General features: G+C 42.3%; 2 protein-coding genes across 2 annotated transcripts in view; both read left to right on the top strand.

Annotated features, from left to right (window-relative positions):
* Window positions 1–241: 241 nt before the first annotated feature.
* cfap52 (cilia and flagella associated protein 52) lies at window positions 242–15,510 on the top strand (the record flags this gene model as incomplete). The annotated part of the gene is made up of 14 exons (XM_080030246.1): window positions 242–302; window positions 618–817; window positions 1,089–1,225; window positions 1,768–1,896; window positions 2,095–2,194; window positions 2,444–2,560; window positions 2,934–3,034; window positions 3,296–3,466; window positions 3,832–3,980; window positions 4,209–4,354; window positions 8,549–8,703; window positions 9,563–9,665; window positions 14,072–14,183; window positions 15,329–15,510. The coding sequence occupies 14 exons, from the start codon at window positions 242–244 to the stop codon at window positions 15,508–15,510; spliced, it is 1,863 nt and encodes a 620-aa protein (XP_079886372.1).
* Window positions 15,511–18,069: 2,559 nt separating this feature from the next.
* The window catches only part of usp43a (ubiquitin specific peptidase 43a), a gene marked incomplete at its 5' end in the record, with an annotated part of 84,853 nt that continues 78,062 nt past the window's right edge, over window positions 18,070–24,860 (top strand). The window contains one exon of the mRNA XM_080030103.1: window positions 18,070–18,753. Coding sequence (XP_079886229.1) covers window positions 18,070–18,753 — 684 coding nt within the window. The remainder of the gene's footprint in view (window positions 18,754–24,860) is intronic.

Below are 24,860 nucleotides of genomic sequence, written 5' to 3'. Positions count from 1 at the left end.
TAAGTAGCATTGATAAAGAATTTCCGACAGCACTTGAAGGCAACGAGGACAAGTCACCGACCAATGACTGTGGCTGACGGAACGGAACCCCAACTGTTGCCTGGTAACGATTGTTTGGTGTTATCTATCGGTGGGAGAAAATATCTAGCGTTAGTTTTTCCGGCAGAATTTGAATTAATTTATTAAAACAGGCCTGTGTTAACGCTGTACAGCATACATAGTATTGATAGACTTGTCAGCCATGGATCCTGAAAAGGTGGGGGTGCCTCGACTTGAGCTGGAAGCTGTTATTGGTTTCAACGGTGAGTTGTGCCGCAAAGTTTAACGTTACAATTGTCGCAGCTAATAACAACTCCAGCTTTTAGGAGTTGCCAGTTAGCACGCTAGTGTGCAATTTACGTTTCAATTATTGTTGGGCTTATCTACTGTTGGTGTTCTGTTTTGTGTAGTGTTTAAATGACAATATAAATAAATAGTTGGCAGGATGAAGTGTTGAGAGAGCTTTGCTAACGAGTTTATTGTAACCCATAGCAAAATGTAATTGGATTAGGCTACCTGCCAAACAGGAAACTTTTTGTTTTTGTTTTCAATGTGTATGCTACTGTTTGTTTCATCAGGGCATGTAGTCTCTGGCCTGAGAGTCCACCCTGACAGAGAGCACCTGATCTATCCGCTGGGTTGCACGGTCATTCTGAAGAGAATCAAAGACGGCAAGCAGGAGTTCCTGCATGGACACACAAACAACGTATCCTGTATCGCAGTGTCCAGATGTGGATCATACATTGCCTCTGGACAGGTCAACTACATGGGCTTTAAGGTAGCCAGAGTTATGCTAGATTTTTGCGTATCATTTTTCTGATATGGCTGACTCAGCTACATCCCCAATGCGATCAATTACCTGTTTAGTTTGATTCCGCTGTCGATGTCGTTTGGTAGGCTACATGAGGAAGCGTTCATTGCTTTTCGCCTTAGAAATATTCATGCTTGAAAATACTTGTGGTAGGGTACGTAATTGCAAAACAATGATATAATTTGTCTATACTACTTCTACATAGCCTACTTCACACTATCCATATGTATCTTCCCAGGCTTCTGCAATTATCTGGGACTTTGCAAAGCGAACAATCTATACCCAGCTGCTGCTCCACAAGGCAAAGGTGGAGGCTCTGGCCTTCTCTCCTAACAACAAGTACCTGGTGACCCTGGGGGGTCAGGATGATGGCAGGTAAACTACCACCACGCATACAACAAGATAGTCTCAATGAGGAAGAAGACACACCTGATCAGTTGAAAAGAAGGATAGCAATTTCCAAACCTTTTGATATTGGCCTGCTCTATCTAAAATCCTAACAACAATATTTAAATGGAAAGTTGTTTTTAAAAAAGAGGGTTAACACAACATCTTTTGACTGGATGTACCTCCACAGTCAGTCATATAATTTGCCACTTGATTTACAGAAGTTTTTTTATTGCAGTGAGTCTGTAGGCAAATTGAGACACTTTCTCTGTGTGCATTATCACAGTTTGTACCTGCAACTTGATGAATACAGTCATTCCTTACACATCACTTCTTCAGTCAGTGAAACAGAGAGAGTGACAGAAAGAGGGAGAGAGATAATTCAATAGAATATCCACACCTTAGTTGCTGACACCTGTTGATGCTCCTTTCTCGAATGCAGGAGGGAACATATAGTATTTTTCCACTCAACTTTACATATTCTCTATTTCCTGAGTATGACAGGTGTTTTTTTTGTATGTTTTTTTTAGCATAGTGATATGGAATGTTGAGACAAAGCAGGCCATCTGTGGGAGCCCGGCTTCGACTCCCAGTGCCGGCCACTGCCTCACTGTGATCTACTCCAACACAAACAGCAACGTCTTCGTTTCTGCCGGGAGGTGAGTCGAAGTATAGTTTCTAGTGGATGACATTTAATTATTATCTCACTGCATGAAATCTGATTATTACCTCTTTTCCCCAAACATACTTTTCTCTTAACATGCTGCTCTATCACCATATCATGTTCCCTATAGTTAATGTGCTATATTTCATTTTGCTCCTCAAATGTTTTGCTATAATTGCTCTCTTTTGGGCAGTGGAACATTGCGAGTCTGGGAGCTGGACCTGGCCAACAGGAAGATCAGGCCCATGGAGTGTCAGATGGGCAAGCTGAAGAGGATTGTGAAATGTTTAGCGGTATGATGGCATTGTGAAGTCTTTCCTTTTTTTGTTTGTTTGTTTTGCAAAGTGGCTATTGCTTAAAGAAAGTACATGATTGCTGTTACAGTTGCAGTAGAGTAGATGCATTACGGTATTTGAGATATTCAAGTCATGACTCTTGACGGTGACTCTTTAGTTTTGAATTGTCTTAATGCTTAGAGTACACTCAATGTGATAATGTTAGATGGTGTTGCTAATGTTGACTTGTTTTATGTGATTGCATAGATTTCAGAGGATGATAAGTACATTTACTGCGGCACCACCAGTGGAGACATAGTGAAAATCAACCTGAAGACGGGGCTTCTGAGTGAATATGGTCCAGCTAAAACCAAATACAGCCTGGTAGGTCAGCAGCATAACGCGAGCCATTACACTTTATTTGGCTCTGTGAGGGTAAATTCAGCTATCTATCACTCCCGTTCCGCCTATAACTTCATTTTTTACATCTTTATGGATAGTAAAAAAAAAATCTCTAAAATCTTATGTCTATGTTCCTTTATCACTTGTATCCAGGTTTTATTCTATGAAATATTGGAGCTTTTATTTTACAGTTCCCCCTTTGACCAATCTCACCAGGAATTTTTTAGATTAATGGATCAGCTCATATCAAAGACATTATAAATATAAAATAAAAGTTAATGTCCCTATGTACAAAATAACTGTAAGTCGGTATCTGAGTTACTACAGTCTTGAAACGCTTGCCTCTTGTGTGCAGGGTGTCAATGTCTTGAGGATACTGAAGTCTGGGGACCTGCTTGTAGGCTCTGGATCCGGCACCTTCACTGTGTGTTCCAAGACTCACTTCAAAACTCTAAAGTGAGTCCTTCGACTGAACCATTTGCATGGTCCCCATTAAAAAAAAAAAAAAAAAAGTTTAATCCAATCCATTAAAGAATACTAAAATTATTTGTTTTATTTATGGATGGCGTGCAAGGGTGACACTCTTTTTTTTCCCTCTATATTTTGCACATAAGAATACATCTCTAGGGTACACATTGTGTAAATAAATAGTGTAACTGTGTTTATTTTACAATGCTCATTGTCACCTCTTATATCCCTCTCTTTCTCCCGCATTAGGGAAGTCCAGCTGGAGAAGGGAGTGACCTCCATCGCTTTCAGAGTAGAGGGCCAGCAGTTCTTTGTTGGGACGGAGGCGGCTCAGATGTACCGCTTCAGTTTTGACGACTTCAAAGCCGAACTCATTTCCACCAGCCACAACACTGGTATCAAGGACATAGCCATATGTCCGTAAGTGGGCGATGTTTTCCTTAACCTCTACTGTGAATAAGCTGTCTTTCCTTTGTGGGGGAACTATTTTGCCACCTTAATGCATGACTTCAGTACTCCCATGTGGTCACTAGAGGGGGACATATCACGCTTACCTCACCCATGTTGGTCCGTTGTAAAACTCAGAGAAATCTGGGTTTTAGATATATTGGGAAAAGATTTCACATCACACATGACATGCCTTTAACTCAAGAAGCGCTATTCTATAAGAGCACTTTGAGATTGTTGTGCAGTACAAATTAAATGTATATTATTATAGGCGACGGCTATACCCACTTTCACTTAACGGTAATTCCACATATCTCCCTTATTTGTTTTTCAACTAGTGGAACATCTGAGTTATTTGCGACCTGCTCCGAGGAGGACATCAGATTGTGGCACATAGACAAGCCCAAAGAGCTGCTGCGCATCACCGTACCCAACATGACCTGCAACTCCGTGGACTTCATGATTGACGGACACAGCATCATCAGTGGTGGGGAATCAGGGAGAGACGTGTGCAAACAAGACATTGGAGCGTTTTGCTACAAAGAATATTAAGTTTTAGTCTCCTCTCCTAGCATGAGCTGTAGTTCAGACACAATTATGTGTGTTCCTCAGTTTCTGTTGCAGAAAACAAAAACAAAACTGCAACACCTTCAGTTACATACGTGAACATATTCTCAATAACTGACCGTTAAACATTGATTTTGCTGTCTTCTAGCATGGAACGATGGTAAGATTCGTGCGTTTGCGCCGGAAAGCGGCCGGATCATGCTCGTCATTCACAATGCACACAGAATGGGCGTGACAGCCCTCGCAGGCACCAGGAGCTGCAAGAGGATCATCAGTGGAGGTGGAGAGGGGCAGGTGACTGTGACACACCTCATACATACAATTGGGTTTCAATACAACAGCTGGCTTCACAATGCATTGGACTGTTTGTCAAAATACCTTTTCCCTCAGTCAGAACTGAAGCCAGAGTAATCTTTGTGCTTTTGTAAATAAGCTGACCTTGTGACCTAGCTTACCTGTTTCATAACAAAAAATAAATTAAGAATTGAACTGATTTAGAGGAAAACAGATAAGAAGGAAAAAGATAAGAGAAGATACAACTTTATTTATCCCCCGTAGGAGAAATGTGTTTGTTGCAAAACAGCCCAGCAGCAGTGGAGGGACACAGGATAAAAATGACAATGCAATTAATACAATAAATACAAAGTGCTAATGCGTAAGTAGACGTGTATAGTTAAAGGTTCAGTAAGCAGAATGGTCAGTTTAGCTAACTTCCTGTCAGTGACTGCAGTTATCAGTCCCCTCCCTTGTCCCCACGTCACAACATTAATGTCTTCAAGCAGCAAGTTATCTAGGATCATCTCAGATCCATAAGTGTGATAAAACATGATAAAAACCATCAAAACAGACATTGGGAAGGATTTTTACCTGCTCCACCATTGTAGGCGCATTCACATTCACCCATCTGTCGCTCTGCATGTGCACCGGCAGTGATACGGGTGCCGGTTTGTAGCGTTCTCTTTTCTGATTGGTTATTAGTAGTGGGATCCCCGAAAAGTTAATTTGCCGATCACATGCAGAGCGAGTGACTGAGAGATAGGCTTTATGAAACGCGCACACTATATAAGTGATCAATGTATGAATAAAGAGCGATTTAACACATATATTCAAATAAATAAATCGCTTACTTCACCTTTAAAGTAGGGACAAAAACAAGACAAGACGAACCAACATCATGATGATGAGTGATGCATATTTACACATATATACGCGTACCTAAACACAGACACACATGTACTGTATATGCAAACATACTGGCTGTGTTCGGAAAGCCATACTTACGTCCTACTCATACTCATTTTGACTTCAATTTGAGTATGTGACGGTCTGGGTATGCGAGTTTGGGTATGCGAGAATTGCCCGGATGAACTTTCGGGAAGATTTTGGGTATGGATCGACAGGTTACTTGGGTCAATTCTACCCGCACAGGAAAATGAAATATTTTTGAGTAAGTTGCAGGGCCGCCGCTCCCTATACGCAGAGTACGCAGACTGCGTAGGGCACCAAGTTCCTGGGGGGGGGGCACCCCAAAAAAAAAAAAAATTATAATTATAATTTTTTTTTTTTTTTTTTTTTTTTTTTTAATTAAAAAGGAAAAAGAGATGGTCCGGGGGCCCCCCAAAATAGTTTTTTTTTTAAAGTTCATGATAATCATTACATTACAAAAAATATATAAATTAGTTATGAACAGGCCCATCGTTGTTTTTTCTTAATTGTGTAACCTATCCAGGGGTGGATTACTGCACAGGCACACCGGGCACAGGCCCAGGGGCCCAAGGGCTCAGGGGGGCCCTTAGCCAGATATACTGATAGTAACTTTTCATGTTGCATAGTCAAAGAGCTCAGTCACTGATGTCAATAACAGGGTCCAAAAAGGAATAGCCTAAATATAAGTACTCATTAAAATGTAACAAGATAGAAATCATCATGGGCCCCTCAACTAGTAGGGGAGAAATACAAAAGCAAGTTAAAAACAACAGCATTAGTAGCTCTGTCTAAGGGGGTTGAAGGCCCCCTCACACATACACAAATAAACTTTATATGTGTGAATTCTAAATTGTTCATATCCACCCTTTATCTGTTGAAATGGGCCTCTCCATCATAGAACATGGGTCTGCAGACCAATCTACTGTTTTTACAGTTGCAGAGTAAAGAGTGCTACCTGTTTAAGAAAAATCTGAAAAATAATGTTCCTTCTGCATCTCAGCATTTGATATCTCTCTAGTCTCTAAAATTTCCTCACAAAGTGCACCAGATTGATGCATTTTACTTTAAAAAGGTAAAAAAAATTCCACCCACCCCCCAACAAGGTACAGGGTCCCTCCAACAATACCCCAAGATCCTGTGGGAAACACTGACTTCCTTAATATGTTTTTGCCATTAATTGTATGTATCCGTGTAGAAAATTCAGTGTACCTGACTGGATAGGGACAAGTGGGGGGCTCTTTAAGAGTGTAAGCCCAGGGGCCCATTATCTCATAATCAGTCTATGATCCTATCACTCAATTCCTTTGCAAAGGCACTTTTTTCACAAGTTAAGCTGTTCTTTCTGTTAGTAAATGCTGGCAAATGTGCCAAAAAGCAGTCGCAGAGATCTTGCAATGGCAAAAAAATGTCGCTCGCGCCCTGCGGACGCGAGCATCTGGGTGTTTTTTTTTTTTTGAGGGGTGGGGGGGGCATTGTTTGGGGTCCGCGATCTGACAACTGTATGTGCAGTCATTCATAAACTCTTACAATTATATAAGAGATGAAGATAAATACCTATCAAAATTAGAGTTACAAAGTGAAATGAGTGAAGCCAGTCTGATATTGGAGAGAGATCTGAACTGAATGCTGTGTTCCACACACCGCGGCTCGTCAAGCTCATCTAACAGCTGAGTGCTGTCCTGGTGCTGTCTGATGCTGTCTCAAAACGTAAACGTGTGAAAAAATGAATGAATAATCAATTAGAGCTTACCTAAAAATAAGTGTGCCATGTTACTGTTTATTGTATTTAGGATTTTAGCTCATTTGGACGCTGTTTTCACCGTCTGTTTTCATTTATCAGCGATATTATATCTACTTTAAGTTTCATTACTGAGTCTAAACGGCCTGAATCTTATAAGAAGAAGAAAACATTCTTTATTGCTTGAGTATACTTCAGTGTGAACGTTTCGACGCACCTTGCACAGTTGATCTTTGAGTAGACAGTATGTAGTATATAGATGTTGGTTATGTAGGAGGGAGGACGTTAGTATGGCATTCCGAACACAACTTTAGACATACACAAACATCAGGCACCGTTGAACAGCCTAATGGCTGCCGGCACAAAGGAGCACCTGAAGCGCTCCGTCTTGCACCTGGGGAACATGAATCTGTGGCTGAAGGTGCTCCCGATCTGCCACAGCTCCACATGGAGGGGATGGGAGGGTTTGCCCAGGATGGACTTGAATTTGTCCCTCATCCTCCTTTCCAACACCACCTCCAGACTGTCCAGTTGAAGCTGAAGTCAGAGGTGTAGATGGTAAAGAAGAAGGGTGAAAGTACTGTTCCTTGGGGTGCGCCAGTGTTGCTCATCACCACCTCTGACAGGCCGCTCTGCAGCCGCACGTACTGTGGCCTGCTGGAGAGGTAGTCACCAATCCAGGCCACCATGTCGGGTGTACCTGCATTGCTGAGAGCTTCTTCTCAAGCAGGGGAGGCTGGCTAGGTTGGGGGTAAGGGTGGAGGAGGGGGAGGGCACAGACTGACCAGCTGAGCTCAATGGGGCAGGGGTTGAGTCCAATCTGTTGAAAAATAGGTTCAGCTCATTAGCACGTTTGTGTCCGCCCCCCACAGCTGGACCTGGCAGTTTGTGTCCCGTGATCTCCTTCATCCCATCCCAACCTCCTTGGCACTGTTCATTTGGAGCTTGCCCTCCAGCCTCTCCCTATAGCTGTTTTTGGCCGCCCTTAGTTGCCTTCTAAGCTCCTTCTGAACTGATTGTATCCCCTCTCTGTCTCCTGCTATGAAAGCACTCTTCTTCCTATTGAAAAAGAAAAAGTTCTTGCTTGGTAATTTCACTGTGACTGACTGACTCCTGTCACAGCTATGTCTAAGCGTCTGTAAAGGAGCTTGTGCTTGTGCATTTCTGGTATTTATCTAAGGATGAAAAAAATGTGTCTCTTAAAATTTGAATTGGTAATTTTATTTCCCAGAAAATCTGTTTTGAAATGATTGAAAATTATTCTTAAAACAGCAATGGTACCGACCCAAAACTATACTTCACACAGCCTATCAACCTGCACATACATATTCAACATTGTATGTGTTTCCAGCAGTCAGGCTCCCAAGTATGACAGCCGTTTGTCATATTCAGAAAAAAGAATAAACAGGCATACTGTTTTAAGTATTACTCTTTTGTTTCCACAACCAACTGAAAACAAAAACGAGAGGGTATTTTTAGTCGGTATCTGTTTTGAAAGGGATCTCCTGTTAGGTTGAATGAGTTTTGGTTTGGCCTATTTGCAGGTGCGTGTCTGGGAGCTGCATTCTGGTGGTGGCCATCGGCTGCTGGAGACCATGAAAGAGCACAAGGCCGGCGTCAATTGTATCAAAATCAAGAGTGACGACAAAGAGTGCGTCACTGCCAGCTCCGATGGTGCCTGCATCATCTGGGACATCGTGTGAGTAGCTCATCTGCATAATCAAACAGTAGAGTGGCAACACACGCGCACACACACACACACACACACACACCATGAGGAGGATATCATTCATAATGCAAAATACTTTGACTTTGGATGTAGTTGTCCAGATCAACAGCCACACGTCAGTAATGCACGAGAGAACAGCTGTAAGATAAATGTATTGATGAACACAGAGGAGCTCAATATGTATTCAGACTCTTTATTTCTTGTGTAGTCGTTGCATACAATACTCTTTTTGGATGTAGCATGAACTGCCATACACAACTACAAAGCCTGGTTCAGTTAGTTACATTTTCCAGTAAATTAAGAAATGACAGTACATAATTCCTCATGATTTACATAGCCAACAACAGGGATGAAATAAAAGTGTAAAATACAGAGTGCTGCCTACAGGTTTGAGTTGTTAGGAGAGCTATAGCCGTTCATCGGCAGCTGGTACAGTAGTAGTCAAGTAAATTCAGCGCATTCTTTATGAAGAAAGCTTAAAAATCCTTCTTCTGTGAGGAGAATAAAAGCTTTCAAAACTCTGTGGTCGTTGTGTTTCCCCGTTCCTCTTCAGCGAACAAGTCTGTGGATTATAGGGCTTCCAGGTTGTATTCATAAAGAGTATTATAGATTTTTGTATGATTCCTAACAAGCTCAGACACATAATCATGTTTTGGGCTGGTGCGAATATGCACAACTTATTTGCATTTAATCCCAGACTCATGTTTTTTTTTTATTACATTAAACTGCAGTTGGGCATTTTTATGATGTGAGTGCACTTTTTTTTCTAGACCATTGTAACATTGGTGAATGTCACCCTTCTTTTTTTCTTGTGCTTTTCCTGCTGAAGGCGGTTTGCGAGTCTTCAAATGGTGATCGCCAACACGCTGTTCCGGACGGTGTGCTACCATCCGGAGGAATACCAGCTCATTACTAGCGGCACGGACAGAAAGGTATGTTTTGGTTTATACTTTAGCTCTGTACTCGGTTCAGCAGATTACATTTTTATTTTATACATTTTAAATTTTTTATAATTTTCTTAATTTATAACCCGACCAATCTATCCCATTTGTGTGGTCTCGGACATCTGCCAATTATGTATGGTTACCTTACGATTTGTTTTGGTTGGTTTAATGCACTGGCATATGGACTTTTTTTTTCAATGATTGTTATGATTGAAAATCCTCTAGGGTGTAAGGCACTCAACAGGCAACACAATCTAAATGTGTCATTATGCTGATATTATTATTATAATCTTCACTCAGTCTGTGCATGAGTGAAACACCTGCCGCTCTCAAGATCAGCAAAGCAGAGCACAGTGAAGACTTTCACAATCACACACATTTGCACGTCGTATGAAAAGCTTGTAATTTGTTTTTCTCAGCTCAACATAATCAAGCCACTGTGTCGACTGCTGGTCGCTGTGACAAATAAACACCTGCAAAAGTCTGTTATTTTTCAGACTAAAACTGATAAACTCTACACATCACTTATTGACATATGGTCCGGAGTTCACAATGGCAGAATTAACGCTTGTTTCCTTGATTGTGCGCTTCATCGGCGCTGCTTGAACCCGGCTTCACACATTGTGGCCTCCACCTGCATGCTGAGAGCTGAGGACGAGTTGTGCTGATTAGACCATGCTCTGAGAATGTGCATAGTGAAGAGAGCGAAAGAGAGGGAAGGATTCAAGGAAGGAGAGAGAGAGAGAGAGAGAGAAGGGGAGATAGACAGTTTTGTGGTGTTTTTTTTTCTTCTTTTGCCTTCCTGCGGATGTGCTTGTGCTGCCCAAGTGCCAGCCAGAAGCACCATCTGCTCATCCCAGGACACTGGCGCTCTTGTCTAGGAGAACAAACAGCAACGCTCTGCACTCGCTTACCCCGTCCCTTCATTACATCCCAGCATGCATCTGTGTGAGGAAAATTGCTGAAAGTGAAACCATCTGAACTGAGAGAAGTAGTGTGGAAAAACAAAACAAACAAGTGAACAGGGGGACTGTATAGGGTCAGGAGAGGTTGTATTTGTGGGATACAGATGATGATGATGATGATGATGATAACGATAAAGAAGGTTTTTTATGATGGGGCATTTAGTGGACAGTACTTTACCGTTGTGGCCCACTGAATCCCATGATCATTTGTCTTGGTGTCAAATCAATATTTTCCTTGAAAGACTCAAGTCGATAAAAAGGATAACTTTGCTAAAGGTCTACATTTAAAAAAGTGAGCTATAGAAACAGAAAAAGCTGAATAACATGTTTTCACCCCCAAAAAAGGCCCATAATAGTTTAGTTTAGTTTATTAGTTTATTTGTCAGGGACCATGTACAAATTAACATTAATTTCACATAAAAAAGATGCATTGTACCAGATTATAGCAGTTTGCTAATTTCCATCTGCAGTCCCTGTGCAGGTCAACACAGAATACAATAACAATATACAATATATATACATATCACATCACTATATGGCACACAAGAAATCACAATTTCAAAATTACACTGAGATAAAACTATCATTAAAACGAGGACTTCTAAAGAACTAGGTTTGGTTATTGACCATCCATTTCTTAAGTTGGCCTGAAAACAAGTGAAAGTCTGCCAACACTTTCAGCTCATTTGGAATGATGTTCCAATACATTATATTTTGTGCCTCATTTTAAATGCACACATTTACAGAACTCGTTAAAATAAGGACTACTTGCCTGTAGCTGAGGCGACTGTACCCTGGTTGAACTTTCCTGGATATTATAAGGTGAGCATTGCTAACGGTAGGCCTGCCATTTAGGATGCTCCCTCGCTTGCTGCATTGTCATTCATTTCCCGAATTTTACATATTCTGATTTGATAGATGGTTTATAAGGAAAGATTTCAGATCATTCTTTATTATTATTTTTTTTATGAACATACACACATAAAAAACACGGAGAAAAAGAATACAAAAATAAAAGTTTAAAAAAAATGGACAACAAACTACTACTTCTCTACTATACAGGTTTTCTATGTCAAATGTCAAACTGAAAATAAAAATAATTTGAGGCGCCAAGTAGGTCCCTTTTAAAACTGAGATATAGTCAAAGAAAGGCTGCCAAATGTGTTTAAGCTTCTTTGCTTTCCCTGAAATCTCATATCGAATTTTCTCCATATATAAAATGCTGGAGAACTCTATCAGCCAGAAGTCAAAACAGGGTGCTATCTCTTTGTTCCAAACCTTAAGAATACTTTTTTTTCACAATCACCAACCCATACTGAACCGACAGCGCTTTCCAATGACTTAAGGTCTCGAGTTGTTGTGTCCAGCCTAATATGGCTATTTCTGGGAAGGAGAATGTGGCCGTGGACATCTGAATAACAACAAAAAAACGCTTGACCAGAAATTGTGGAGTCTGGGAGAGAACCAAAACATATGAACCAGGGTTCCATAGGAGTGTTTGCACCTACTGCAAAGTGGTGGTGAGGAGGGATAGAATGAATGTAATTTGACACCCGATTAATGGAGCCGAATACTGATTTAATTGGTGCCTAGAGTTGATCGAGCAAAAGAGTGTATGCTGCGAAGACATATAGCCCAAGCATCTTATGAAATGTATACTCCATATCATTGTATATTGTGTATAATGAACCATTTCACCCTCCGGTCATGTCCCTGTTTTTTCCTAAATGTTGTTTTGCAAAGGCATTTTTTTGTGGATATAACTGAACACACCAGTCTGTGCCAGATAAATAGTGCAGTTTCAAGGAACCACAGACATGTTTCTGTGTAGCTTGTATAGGCCAGAGAGAACCAGTCTGCAGCTCTGAAACTATAAATATAATCCTTGTATCTCTCTTTTTTACTTAGCCTTTTGTTCCTCTTTTATTACTAAATATCCAGCAGCATTTGATATGCCTGTTTGAGATTACATTTCCCCTTTAATACATCGTAGGCATGGCCTTGAGCAGAGAGATGAAATCCTGTCTCCGAAGCTATTCTTGTAATAGCTATTCTTGTTAAATGTTATTCTTAGGACTTCTGTGTAACATGAGCGTTTCCTTTTTTATGAATAGCCAGGCTTTTTGATACTGTGGTTTGATTTTACATTTGTCAAATAGCAAACATTTGCGTATTGCTTACTCGCAGCAATATAGTCAGGACGTACTGTATATCCATTTTTATATAGTAATGAGATCTTTAAATTTGACGTGTACGCTTACACTTGATTGACTTTGAAATGCAGTCCGTTAGCCTGTGTTTCTCTACCTTTGAGATGGCTTCTGTACAGAAGACTGATTTTAGAGATCAAAGCCATCCGGCCCTTTGTTTACAGCACCACATTTTTAAGATGTAATGTAATCAGGTCGGTCATATAAATAACAAGAAAGGTCCCTTGTTGGTTTGTGGCACTGTGATGTTTGTGCTGCCTGCGCTATAAATGAATTCAGCAAATAGTTGCGTTTGTGAGGCTCGTGAGGCTTGATACTTTGACAGGTATAAAGCTCTAGGGAGTAGTACATCTAATTAAGATCAGCAAACATTGTGTTAGTGTGTGTGTGTGTGTGTGTGTGTGTGTGTGTGTGTGTGTGTGTGTGTGTGTGAGTGAAGCTGGGAATTGGCTCATTTGTATACAGGTAAATAAATAAATAAAGCAGTTCAGGTAGTTTGAGTTGACATTTTGAATACTACCCACATAGGAGATGGCACAGTATATGAGGACGTAATGGAACAGTAGCACAACAAGATACAGTAGATATGCTGTCACATGTATCATGTGGGCAGTAAGACAATGGTCTGCATCAATCATATACAAATTACCACAATAATTCAAATACAGATAAGAGATCCCAGGCGTTATGTCTTATTTATGATGTATACTTGATAATTAATTTCATCACATGCACACTTGACATATATTTCTGTCTTCCTTTTTTTTTTAAATGCCGTCGACGAACAAATATGTCGGTAACCCTTTATAATAATGTTCATTAGGCAAGATTTGAACAATCAGATTTGACTAAGTACATTTTTAGTCGAAGACTGCCCTACTACACATATGCACCTGATGAATGGTTTACACTTTAGATAGGGGGATGCAGAAAGGTTTGTAAATGACTTATTAATAATTTGCCAATGATTTGTCACTGAGTATTTCCTGATTATTAAAAGTTTTATAGATGACTTACAACACATTTGGAATACGTTAACGTAGCACTTCATATACAAATATATATTACTGTTTTGTAAATGTTTGGTTCATCATTATCTAATGACTTATAAATGACTTATAAATAACTTTTGAATCACTTATAAATGAACATTATTATAAAGTGTTACCAATATGTGTAATCTACGACACCTGCATTTGTGTGTTCACTTCCTGCTCAGGTTACCTACTGGGACGTGCACGATGGTACTGCCATCAGAGAACTGGAGGGCTCGCAGTCTGGAGCCATCAATGGCCTGCACATCTCACAGGACGGCAAACACTTTGTGACAGGTACGACCCATTCTGATGATTGCTTGTTATGCCTTTTCTTCTTCTTTTCTTCTCAAATACTGTTGAATCCCCTGTACTGACACTAACAATGCATGCTCCTCTAAGGGTGTATTCACACTGGGAAAGTCCGCTAGTGCACTTGCTTTGGTCCAGACCAAATAGAGTTTTGATTTTTTTTGTTTGGTGTGGTCCACTTTCATATTGCCCCTTTTGCAAGTGAACCAGCATTACGAAGCAAAACCACACGTGATCTGAGGTCATTCATTCATTGGACAGACATTCTGGGGTGGAGAGAAACAGGAAGCACGAAGTTTAAACTGCGAAATATATATCATTGATATAATATGGGGCTAAAAATAATAAAAGGGCCTACATCTAACCTATAAATAAAGAGGAAAAACATCAAATTATTGTTGTTTCATATGGTCATAATGTGTAGCCTTATGTCAATGCCACGTTATGTGGCTTGTAGCCTACGATGTGAAACATCATTTTTACTGTATTTTTGGTGCTGGATGCGCGTCACGCGAGAAGAATAGGCTCAAGCTGACACTCAGCTGATTAAGCTGTGTATCAGCTGGGTCGGCGCAGTTCAGCTCCAAACTGACACGGGGATAGTATTGACGGTCCCGTACATGGGAAGCAAAATAAAAACACACACTTCTTGCGCAGCGTGAACCTGTTGGCACTGTGCGAGAGACGCTCCCCTCTCCTTCATCTGATCGCTGAACACATTCAGCATTTATATTGTTCTGGGCTCCCGGTCAAACCACAACTAATAATGGTGACAACAACACTTTCCCATAATGTGAAGCTGACGGCTATTTATTAAAAAAGAAAAGAAAGAAAAGGCACAGTGCCTCCTGCATTTGGGTCGGATCGAGTCCGAACAAATTCACACCACAAACGAACTGCAGCAGAGTGCGTTTGGAAACGCATCGAGACTACCTCTTCAGCTGGGTCTCGGAGCGTTTGTTTGGTCCGCACCCGAGTGCGATTGCTGTATTCACACCTGCCTGAAAGATGCGCACCGAAGGCAGAAGTGCATCTGAGTTCGTTTCAACCGAACTAAACACGGCATGTGTGAATACACCCTAAAACTTCACTCACACTTATTTACACATGCTTCACCTCTCCCGTGACAGGTGGAGATGACAAGCTGGTGAAGGTGTGGGACTACATGGAAGGTTCGGTAACCCACATAGGGATCGCTCACGGTGGCAACATCACCAGCATCAAGCTCTGCTCCAACAACAGCACCTTGGTCAGCACCAGTGCAGATGGAGCCATTCTCCGCTGGAAGTTCCCTCACCCCCCCTCCTCTTAATGTGACATGATGGTGATTCTCTATGACGCTAGAAACAACAGAAGTTTTTAATCTACTAACACCTTCCACTCATATTGATTCATCCAACCTCCTCCCCTTTATCGTTCCTCTTAGTAAATGTTCCCGTGAGAATTCAACAATGATATTGTAACTGGTACATAATGGATTTACACTCTGGCTAAAATAAATAAATGGAATTTGATTGAGCATTAATGGCTATATTGGGTTGTTTTCTCAACAGAGAAAGGACTATATATGCAGTATAAAGATTCCACTTATTGAGCAATGAAGTCTCTGACGTGGGAATTTCCACACAGGAGCCGACTATAGGTGTGAATTCACAGAGCAACATTTTAACTTGAATTTAAAATACACTTCAAGGCACCAGAACATATTCTTCATATCAAAGTACCTGCTTTTATGCTTCTTTAGAACTTTTTTCTTTTTTAGAACAACAGATTTAATGGCGCACTGCAGACCGTCTCGGAGCAGATGAAACTAGACTATGTAAAAACAAGGCGATATTATACAGTAAATTAAATCGACTCAGACCCAATTTCCTCTGTCTGCTACCGTAAAAGAGAAGGGAGCCCAGATTCCCGGCTGCTTAAGCACACTGCTGCTGTCAGCTAATCTATCAACGGGCGATTCCCTGAAGGATTCTAGTTGAAGAAGGAAGAAGGCAGTGAACAGAAACAGAAAGCCTTTCCGGCTGTGTCCAAACTGTGGACATTCTACTAACTGCTACATTCTACTAACAAAAATGGCAAATCTAAATTATTAACAACTCAACCCTGCTTCTCAAAAAAAAAAAAAAAAAAAAACGTAATATGCAAACCTGCAGTATAAAACCTAAAACATCCCTGAATCTGTATTGGGGGGAAAAGGACATCTCTCACTTTACCCCTCCAACCAAACTGTGGTTCATTTTCATAGTTTAAAGGAAGATTCATGTTACATTGGTGTGCCGTATATGTATGTTTCTTAACAAAGCTGGAAGAAGAGCACCGGGGAATTTATGGAAATATTAAATGGGACTATCTATTTTCAACTAATCAGCACATCCGGCCCACTGAAATCAATCTTTAGTTTTGGTGAGCTGTGAAATTAAGAATCACATACATGATTAGAGTAATCCGAATATGGCTCGAAACATGTAGGGTTGATGCCCCATTGAAAACCAAAAGACGGGTCTGTTTGAATGGCTCTCTAACGTCCTTTTTTTTTTTTTTTTTCATTTGTATTTTATGGAGCTGCCGGGCTGTGTATCAGTAGTAATGTGTGTGAGGACAGTAACCGTGCTATTAATAGAATACTGTGTTTATTACATAGGTGTGTGTGTGTGTGTTTTGAATGCTGGTGTGTGTAACAGCCAAGGTATAGCAGTAGCAGAATGAAGAAAAAGTAGACCCCCTGTAGAGGTGTAGTAAAGTCTCAGCATCTATTTACGTTGAGAGAGCCGGGGATCTTGTACATACTGTATTTGTGTATAATTATAAGCACTAAAAATACGATCCCACTGCTACAATGGGACAGGACAACTTGTCTTATATGCACTAGTCATTAGTCACTCAGTATTCAGGCCATACTATGATGATAATGGGCCACCAAAGCAATATTAGTAGCTTCTCTGTGTTCATTGTTAGTGGATTGGGGTTGTTAGTTTCATGCATGTGGCTGGTAAAATCACCTAACAAATGAAAGTTAATGTTTTCTCTGAAGAGGTCATGTTGTAATTGGTCCTACAGGGGGCGGTTTGAGGCTACAGTGCTTCACACCTATTAAACATTAAAACAATTTCCTTGTTCGTTGTGTGTTTAATGAGCAATACTTGTTTGAGTTTCGTGCTCTTTGTCAGTCCTGCAACATTGTGTGAAGAAAAAAGGATTTTCTACTCGTATCAAACTGTTGAACAACTGTGTTGTGTTGGTACAACAGCAATGTAATGCAATCCATTTATTGCTGTTGGGGTGTAAAAAGCACTTTTCACAACATATTAAAAAGTGCATATTGCAGATAATCTCCTATGATGCCTTTAATTCAACTCAGGTCTGAGGGGGCGGGGCAGTCGGACGTTGGGCAGGATCACAGAAATAGAAAGTTGTCCATTGTAGGCCAGAATACAGACAGGAGTGGATGGAGTAATAACAGGTGGCGAGGGAGTCCAAAGAAGAGCCGACGGCGCGCGAACCAGTGCTGAGAGCCATCCATGAGGAAGTGTAATTGAACCTGCGGAACCTGCTCATCTCTGTATAGTTCCTGGAGTGAGAGCGGCGCCCATTCTACACACGCGCGCGCGGAGTGGTGACCACATCGCACACACCGGGATTTGCCAGGATGTCAATGGAGTAATGTCAGTAATCATGTGCCTTATTATTGGCACCGAGTGGACGTGCCACCTCAGCGGTAGCCTAAGGTTCATGTAGAGGAGGAGGAGGAGGAGAAGGAGGAGGGGTAGACAGCCTGGCAGACAGGTGCGCCTCCACACACACATACACACACACTAGCCAGTTTCATTATCTCTCGCTCCTCTAATGAAGTAATATAGGCTATACAGCCATGGATCCCCGCAAGGAAAACAAGGTAAGAAAACCCACGAAACCCAAGAGGACGAAGCGCAAGGAGAAGAAATACAAAACGGGGAGGTTCGTCAGGAGGAAATCGCTGCGATCTTTTGGGAATTTCATGGGAAGGATCCTTAAAACTTTGGGCACTTTGGCGCACTTTGGCGACGCGGAATCACCGGCTTCGGCGGCGGACGACGACGGTGGCTTCGGGCCAAGTGCTTCGGGGGGTTTCACGGACGAGGGGGGCACCACCACTACTACTACTACTACTACGACTACTGCGGCCAAGAAGAGCTCCTCCACGGCGTCCTCCCTCGCCCTGCACGGCGGCTCGGTGAAAGACAGGCTGTCGTGGTGCTACGGCGACAAGACCCCCGGGGTGCTGGGGCTCAAGAACCACGGCAACACCTGCTTCATGAACGCCGTGGTCCAGTGCCTCAGCAACACGGACGTTCTGGCAGAGTACCTCGGCCTGGAGCAGTACAAGTCGGACCTGTGCCACCAACACGGGCACCACCACAACAGCAACAACGGCAGCGGCAGGACGGTGATGGTGAACGGGGAGCCGGGAGGAGGAGGCGAGAGCACCGGGGGAGAGGTGACCGAGCAGCTGGCGTCGCTGGTCCGAGCGCTGTGGACGCTGGAGTACACGCCGCAGCTGTCTGTGGAGTTCAAGGTGAGGACAGAGAATTGCCTCTACTGCTGTATTAGGCTGATGCTGATGATGTGATGTCTCTGGTTTATTGTGTTGCTCTTTGGTTAGTCGTTTGTCTAAAAATGCCTTTTCATTTACCTCACTGGAAAATATATAGGCTATGTCACAAAGGAGATGATTATAAATGACTTTATGGAGAGATATTTCTTGGGATTTTAGACACTGTTATAGGCTACAGCATGTTTTGGTAAACATTACTTTTGGTAAAGTTTAACTTCACTGTCTTACAATGTACTGTATTTAGCAAGGTGGATAATAAAGGCAGTATAAAGCATGGTCAGTGGCCCTGAACAAAAAAAACCTAAGTTGAACTCGGTTGGTTTTTAATTATTTGATTAACTTGACATTTGTCTCGGAATGGGCTCTACTAAAGCACTATAAAAGCCAAACTCTTGGAGCCCCGAGGCCTTTTAAATCAAATTACCACAAACTAATTGACACATCAGCAGCTGCAATCCTGCAGCCAGCACAAGAAATAAGCTTCTGGGCAAAATAGCAGTAAGCTTCCTTGAGTTTTCTGCTGTGCGTGCTGCACTTATGGGTCCTTGGAAATGACAGGGCACTATACAGGGCCGCCGCTCCCTATACGCAGAGTACGCAGACTGCGTAGGGCACCAAGTTCCTGGGGGGGGGCACCCCAAAAAAAAAAAAAATTATAATTATAATTTTTTTTTTTTTTTTTTTTTTTTTTTTTAATTAAAAAGGAAAAAGAGATGGTCCGGGGGCCCCCCAAAATAGTTTTTTTTTTAAAGTTCATGATAATCATTACATTACAAAAAATATATAAATTAGTTATGAACAGGCCCATCGTTGTTTTTTCTTAATTGTGTAACCTATCCAGGGGTGGATTACTGCACAGGCACACCGGGCACATGCCCAGGGGCCCAAGGGCTCAGGGGGGCCCTTAGCCAGATATACTGATAGTAACTTTTCATGTTGCATAGTCAAAGAGCTCAGTCACTGATGTCAATAACAGGGTCCAAAAAGGAATAGCCTAAATATAAGTACTCATTAAAATGTAACAAGATAGAAATCATCATGGGCCCCTCAACTAGTAGGGGAGAAATACAAAAGCAAGTTAAAAACAACAGCATTAGTAGCTCTGTCTAAGGGGGTTGAAGGCCCCCTCACACATACACAAATAAACTTTATATGTGTGAATTCTAAATTGTTCATATCCACCCTTTATCTGTTGAAATGGGCCTCTCCATCATAGAACATGGGTCTGCAGACCAATCTACTGTTTTTACAGTTGCAGAGTAAAGAGTGCTACCTGTTTAAGAAAAATCTGAAAAATAATGTTCCTTCTGCATCTCAGCATTTGATATCTCTCTAGTCTCTAAAATTTCCTCACAAAGTGCACCAGATTGATGCATTTTACTTTAAAAAGGTAAAAAAAATTCCACCCACCCCCCAACAAGGTACAGGGTCCCTCCAACAATACCCCAAGATCCTGTGGGAAACACTGACTTCCTTAATATGTTTTTGCCATTAATTGTATGTATCCGTGTAGAAAATTCAGTGTACCTGACTGGATAGGGACAAGTGGGGGGCTCTTTAAGAGTGTAAGCCCAGGGGCCCATTATCTCATAATCAGTCTATGATCCTATCACTCAATACCGTTGCAAAGGCACTTTTTTCACAAGTTAAGCTGTTCTTTCTGTTAGTAAATGCTGGCAAATGTGCCAAAAAGCAGTCGCAGAGATCTTGCAATGGCAAAAAAATGTCGCTCGCGCCCTGCGGACGCGAGCATCTGGGTGTTTTTTTTTTTTTGAGGGGTGGGGGGGGGGGGGCATCACTGACAATTTCTGCTTAGGGCACCCAAAAGCGTAGCAGCGGCCCTGGCACTATACAAACATTTTGCACAGAGCGAGGGAAACTGACAGACAGACAGGCAGACAGACAGACAGACAGACAGACAGACAGACAGACAGACAGACAGACAGACAGACAGACAGACAGACAGAGGAGCTCAACAGGAAATGAGTTCTCCAAGGAGGCCTCCTGTTGGCTCCTTCCAGCGACACATAAAGAGATGTCATTACCTTCAGGCCAGATTACCTGTACACCCTCTTCCCATGGCATCCGTCCAGTTCGCTATAGCCTGCGAGTTTATCTGCCCCCCAGCATGCAATCCTAATAGCTTTTCAGGTTAACGTTTGCGGCCTGTGCCCTGCCACCACTCAGCAGCAAGCCTACCAGCACAGCAGCTGCACATCAGGGGGATATTGTGGGATTTGTAAGCAGTATTACTAGCGTCGGCGGTCTGCTTTGGCAGAATAAATATTTGAAATGAACACGTCCGGGGAGCACTTCATTGAAAGTGGCTCGACGGTGAGCCGTGTGTGTATGTGTCCAGTGTACGAAGCCAGGCGTGCAGGTCATAGTGTTGGCTATGTGAAGCAGCAGTAATAATAACAAACTCACCACAATGCAAACAGTGCTCACAGTTTCGTCATTTTATTATTGTTTGTTGAACTAGTTTCATGTGTGGCGTGGAATGTGGTTACTGATTAAACGCAGGCTGCGCTGTCTCCACCTGACTCACCTGTCCAACAAGCCTGCACTTCAGGTGCTTTGTCCGCATTCCCCTGCTGTCATGGGGAGTTGAGCATTCCTTTCTTTATCAGGGAATATGTAAATAGTCCATGCAATATGGAGTTTAAAATTGTAACATCTTCTGTCAAACTGTAAGTATATTTATTGTATCAACAAGTGGTCGCACACTGACACACATACAGTATATAGGCTTCTTGGAGTTGCAGAGCAAGGCCCCTCAGCCTTCCCTCTGGGCTTCTTTTGATGACAGTCGATCAGTAGGCTGCCTGAGAAGAGAAACTGCTCTGTTGCATCAACAGCCTAGGGGGAAGTTCTAGTTGAGGGGGTAATGCAACACAAACACACACACACACACACACACCCCATGAGGAGGATATAATTCATAATGCAAAAGACTTTGACTTTGGATGTAGTTGTCCAGATCAACAGCCACACGTCAGTAATGCACGAGAGAAAAGCTGTAAAATAAATGTATTGATGAACACAGATGAGCTTGCTGGTTGAAAGTTATGGATAATTAGTGCTGAGCAGCACTTGCACACTTTACTCGATGCAGATTCAATAACTTTATATTGACAGCAAGCGTTCTGCAGAATCACTGACTCCACCTTTACCTCCAGCACACTTATTTTAGCAAGAACCAAATTCATGAATGATATGTGTGGATGCGGGTCGATAATCTCACTGATCTCACGTTTCAACTCTGTGCCAAAACACTTTGGCCAGAATGTTGTTCCTCTTCCCGGCGAATTGTCACAGCATGTGTGACTCAATCTCAGTGGGTGTGTCATTTTGTTTTAAAATGTGTTATAGTGACTGATGTCATTTCAATGGCCACCTGTTGGAAGGATATAACTGAATAATAGCTTTTGAACTACATGTATGAATGGGACGTCCTGTGTTGAAACAGAGGCGATCACTCTTCCCTCTAATTACCTCTCATGATAGTTTGCTGCAATACATTCAGTAAATACATTGAAAAAAAAAAACAGAAAAACAAACAAACATGTCCTTCACTATGCTTTCCTGGCCTCGCCCACAATTCATATTGACACAGTGATTTGTGTCTGTCTGCTCATCATCCCGTGGGGCAACATGGGGAGGATGTTTACTGTAGCAAGTGCATTGGGCCTGGAAAAGGAGGATGCACCCCCTGCTGAGCAGCCTCTGATGGTGTGCACTCAGAGAGAGAGAGAGAGAGAGAGAGAGAGAGAGAGAGAGAGAGAGGAAGTCAGAGGGCATTGCTGGTAAACAAAAACCACCATCCCTTATGTGTGAAACAAGACTCCATGTATTAATCAGAACATGGGACTTTGACTACTGATCGTTATTAACTAATCTCTGCACGATTTAAAGAAAGGCACTGAAAAGGAGTGGAAAAAATATATACAGTATATTTCAGTTAGGGCTCTTGCAGTCACTTCCTTTGGGATCGGTACTACGAGGAGTGAGCAGGAGTCACGAGCCTGTCAGTAGTAATCAAAATGTTTCAACTGAAGACACTAGGATGACCTCAGTCTTCTCCCGAGGATAGAGAGCAGGGAGTTTAGTCAGCATTTACATTGGGTGCCTCATCAAATATACACTACAGTATATCTATCATGTTGTGGTTACTGTCCTAAAATCACAGTGATCACTGTTCCATGAGTGGGCAGGCATGTAAACACATTTATCCTGTTTTTCCTTCGGCCAAGGCAGAATCCCGCAAATCAAAATAATTGTCCTTGACATGACCCCAGCAACTTACTTACCAGAATGTGTCTAACTCTGCCATGACTGCTTCACTACACATTTGATGTTGATGACATTTGGAGGGATGAAGTGTCCTTTTAGTTGCTGCTCCAAAAATTGTCTACACCAATACATCATCTTTTTTCTCATCTGCATTACATTCCTTAAACTCTGAAGGATTTAACAACACAGTAACTAACTTTTAGAAGTTGTAGTGGGGAGCCCCGAATTCATCTATTGTGTTTTAACTTTTTTTAACGCTTGACATGATGCAGCTCTGCCCAGGCCAGTGGAGCTGATCGGGGAAGATGAAGCCTGGTGTTTTTAAGTAGTCTTGTTTGTTCTGAGAGTGCAGACACTGTGTGACAGTGAGGCAGGGCAGCGAGACGGATGCTCTGTTTGTCTTTCCTTGTCTATGCTTCCTATCAAGGGCCGCTCTCGTTCTCACTCTCCGTGCTGAAGTTGTATACTGCTTGTAGAAAGAGAGAGAGACACACACACACACACACACACGCATTGCAATGGAGATATAGCCTGGCGCTACCAGACCATCGTACTTCATTTCATTTGTACTGAAGGGAAAATGAAATTTGGGCGGAAGTAGGTAGGCGGGCGGAGCCAGGCTAATGGGGATAGGCACCACCTGGAATCTGTGCTGATTCTGCAACGATAGGATGGCCTCTCATTTCAGTTTGATGGGGACGATTTTTGGAAGATTCTCTTTAAGCACACAATATTACACAGAAATCAGTTTAGCTTATATTCGGCCACAGGCATGCAGTATAGCTTCAAAGTCCCCGCCGCTGAAGTGAGCCGTGAAGTACTAATGCTTCTAGCACTTCGTCTCACACTTATAAAACAAAAGCTAGAAGACCACTTACAAGTACTGTGCCAGAGCCGCCACCATATGCTGTTGGGAAGCAGTGTGCATTCCCACGACTCGGTGAGCAGCACTCCATTATACCTACACCGCTGTGACAAAAGGCAATAAAGGAAGCACATGCAGAAGTGTTTCTGCTGCGCTGTATCTGTCTTAGCACTACAATATGGGCCCTCTCTCTCTCTCTCCATCAGGTTTATTATACCTCCCATGATTTATGTACCAAGGCTCGACGACACGGGTGTAAGCAGCCACGGGAATAAAATAAATCAATCTCTACTAGGCCTATGCCTGGGTGTGAGGCTCCGGTCACCGAATCATGGAGGAGAGTCTGGGAACATCTTCCCCTACTTTATCTCAGTGAGCACATGGGGCAGGGGGGGGGGGCACTGGAAATGGCGTATAAGCTCTTGATAGCGTGTCAGATAGGCTACAGCAGCTCCCCAAGACTCATAGTGCACACGGTAGCACATTTACAGCTTCGGCCAAGAGTTATCAATTCCACAGTTTCAGCAGAGCATCAGGGAGCGCTCACTGGCCCGCGAAGCATTCGGGGGCGATTATTTTCATTGCATCTCATCCCTTCTTATTTCTTACTGATCGCCTGTAAATCCCACACTGGGGACGTCTGCAGACACGCTGGCTTTGTGCAGGCTTTGACCCACGGGCACCTTTTTTTTATCAAAGGATTTTATTTTCAATCTTCTCAGCGCTGCAAAGGAACCATAAGTCTGAGTCCAAGACATGGCATTTAGATTTGTCGCCAAGAATATTTAACGCAAGTTCCCACTTTGATGTGGAGGTGAATTCAGTCAGTGTGGCCAGAGGATGAAACGAGATGTAGCAGGCTGAATTGTTTTAGATTAAGAAGGATGGCAGGAGGAGGGGGGCATGGAAG

Source organism: Ammodytes marinus (genome assembly GCF_949987685.1).
Source record: "Ammodytes marinus genome assembly, chromosome: 6".
NCBI lineage: Eukaryota > Metazoa > Chordata > Actinopteri > Uranoscopiformes > Ammodytidae > Ammodytes > Ammodytes marinus.
This window is presented reverse-complemented; position numbering and strand designations above follow the sequence as displayed.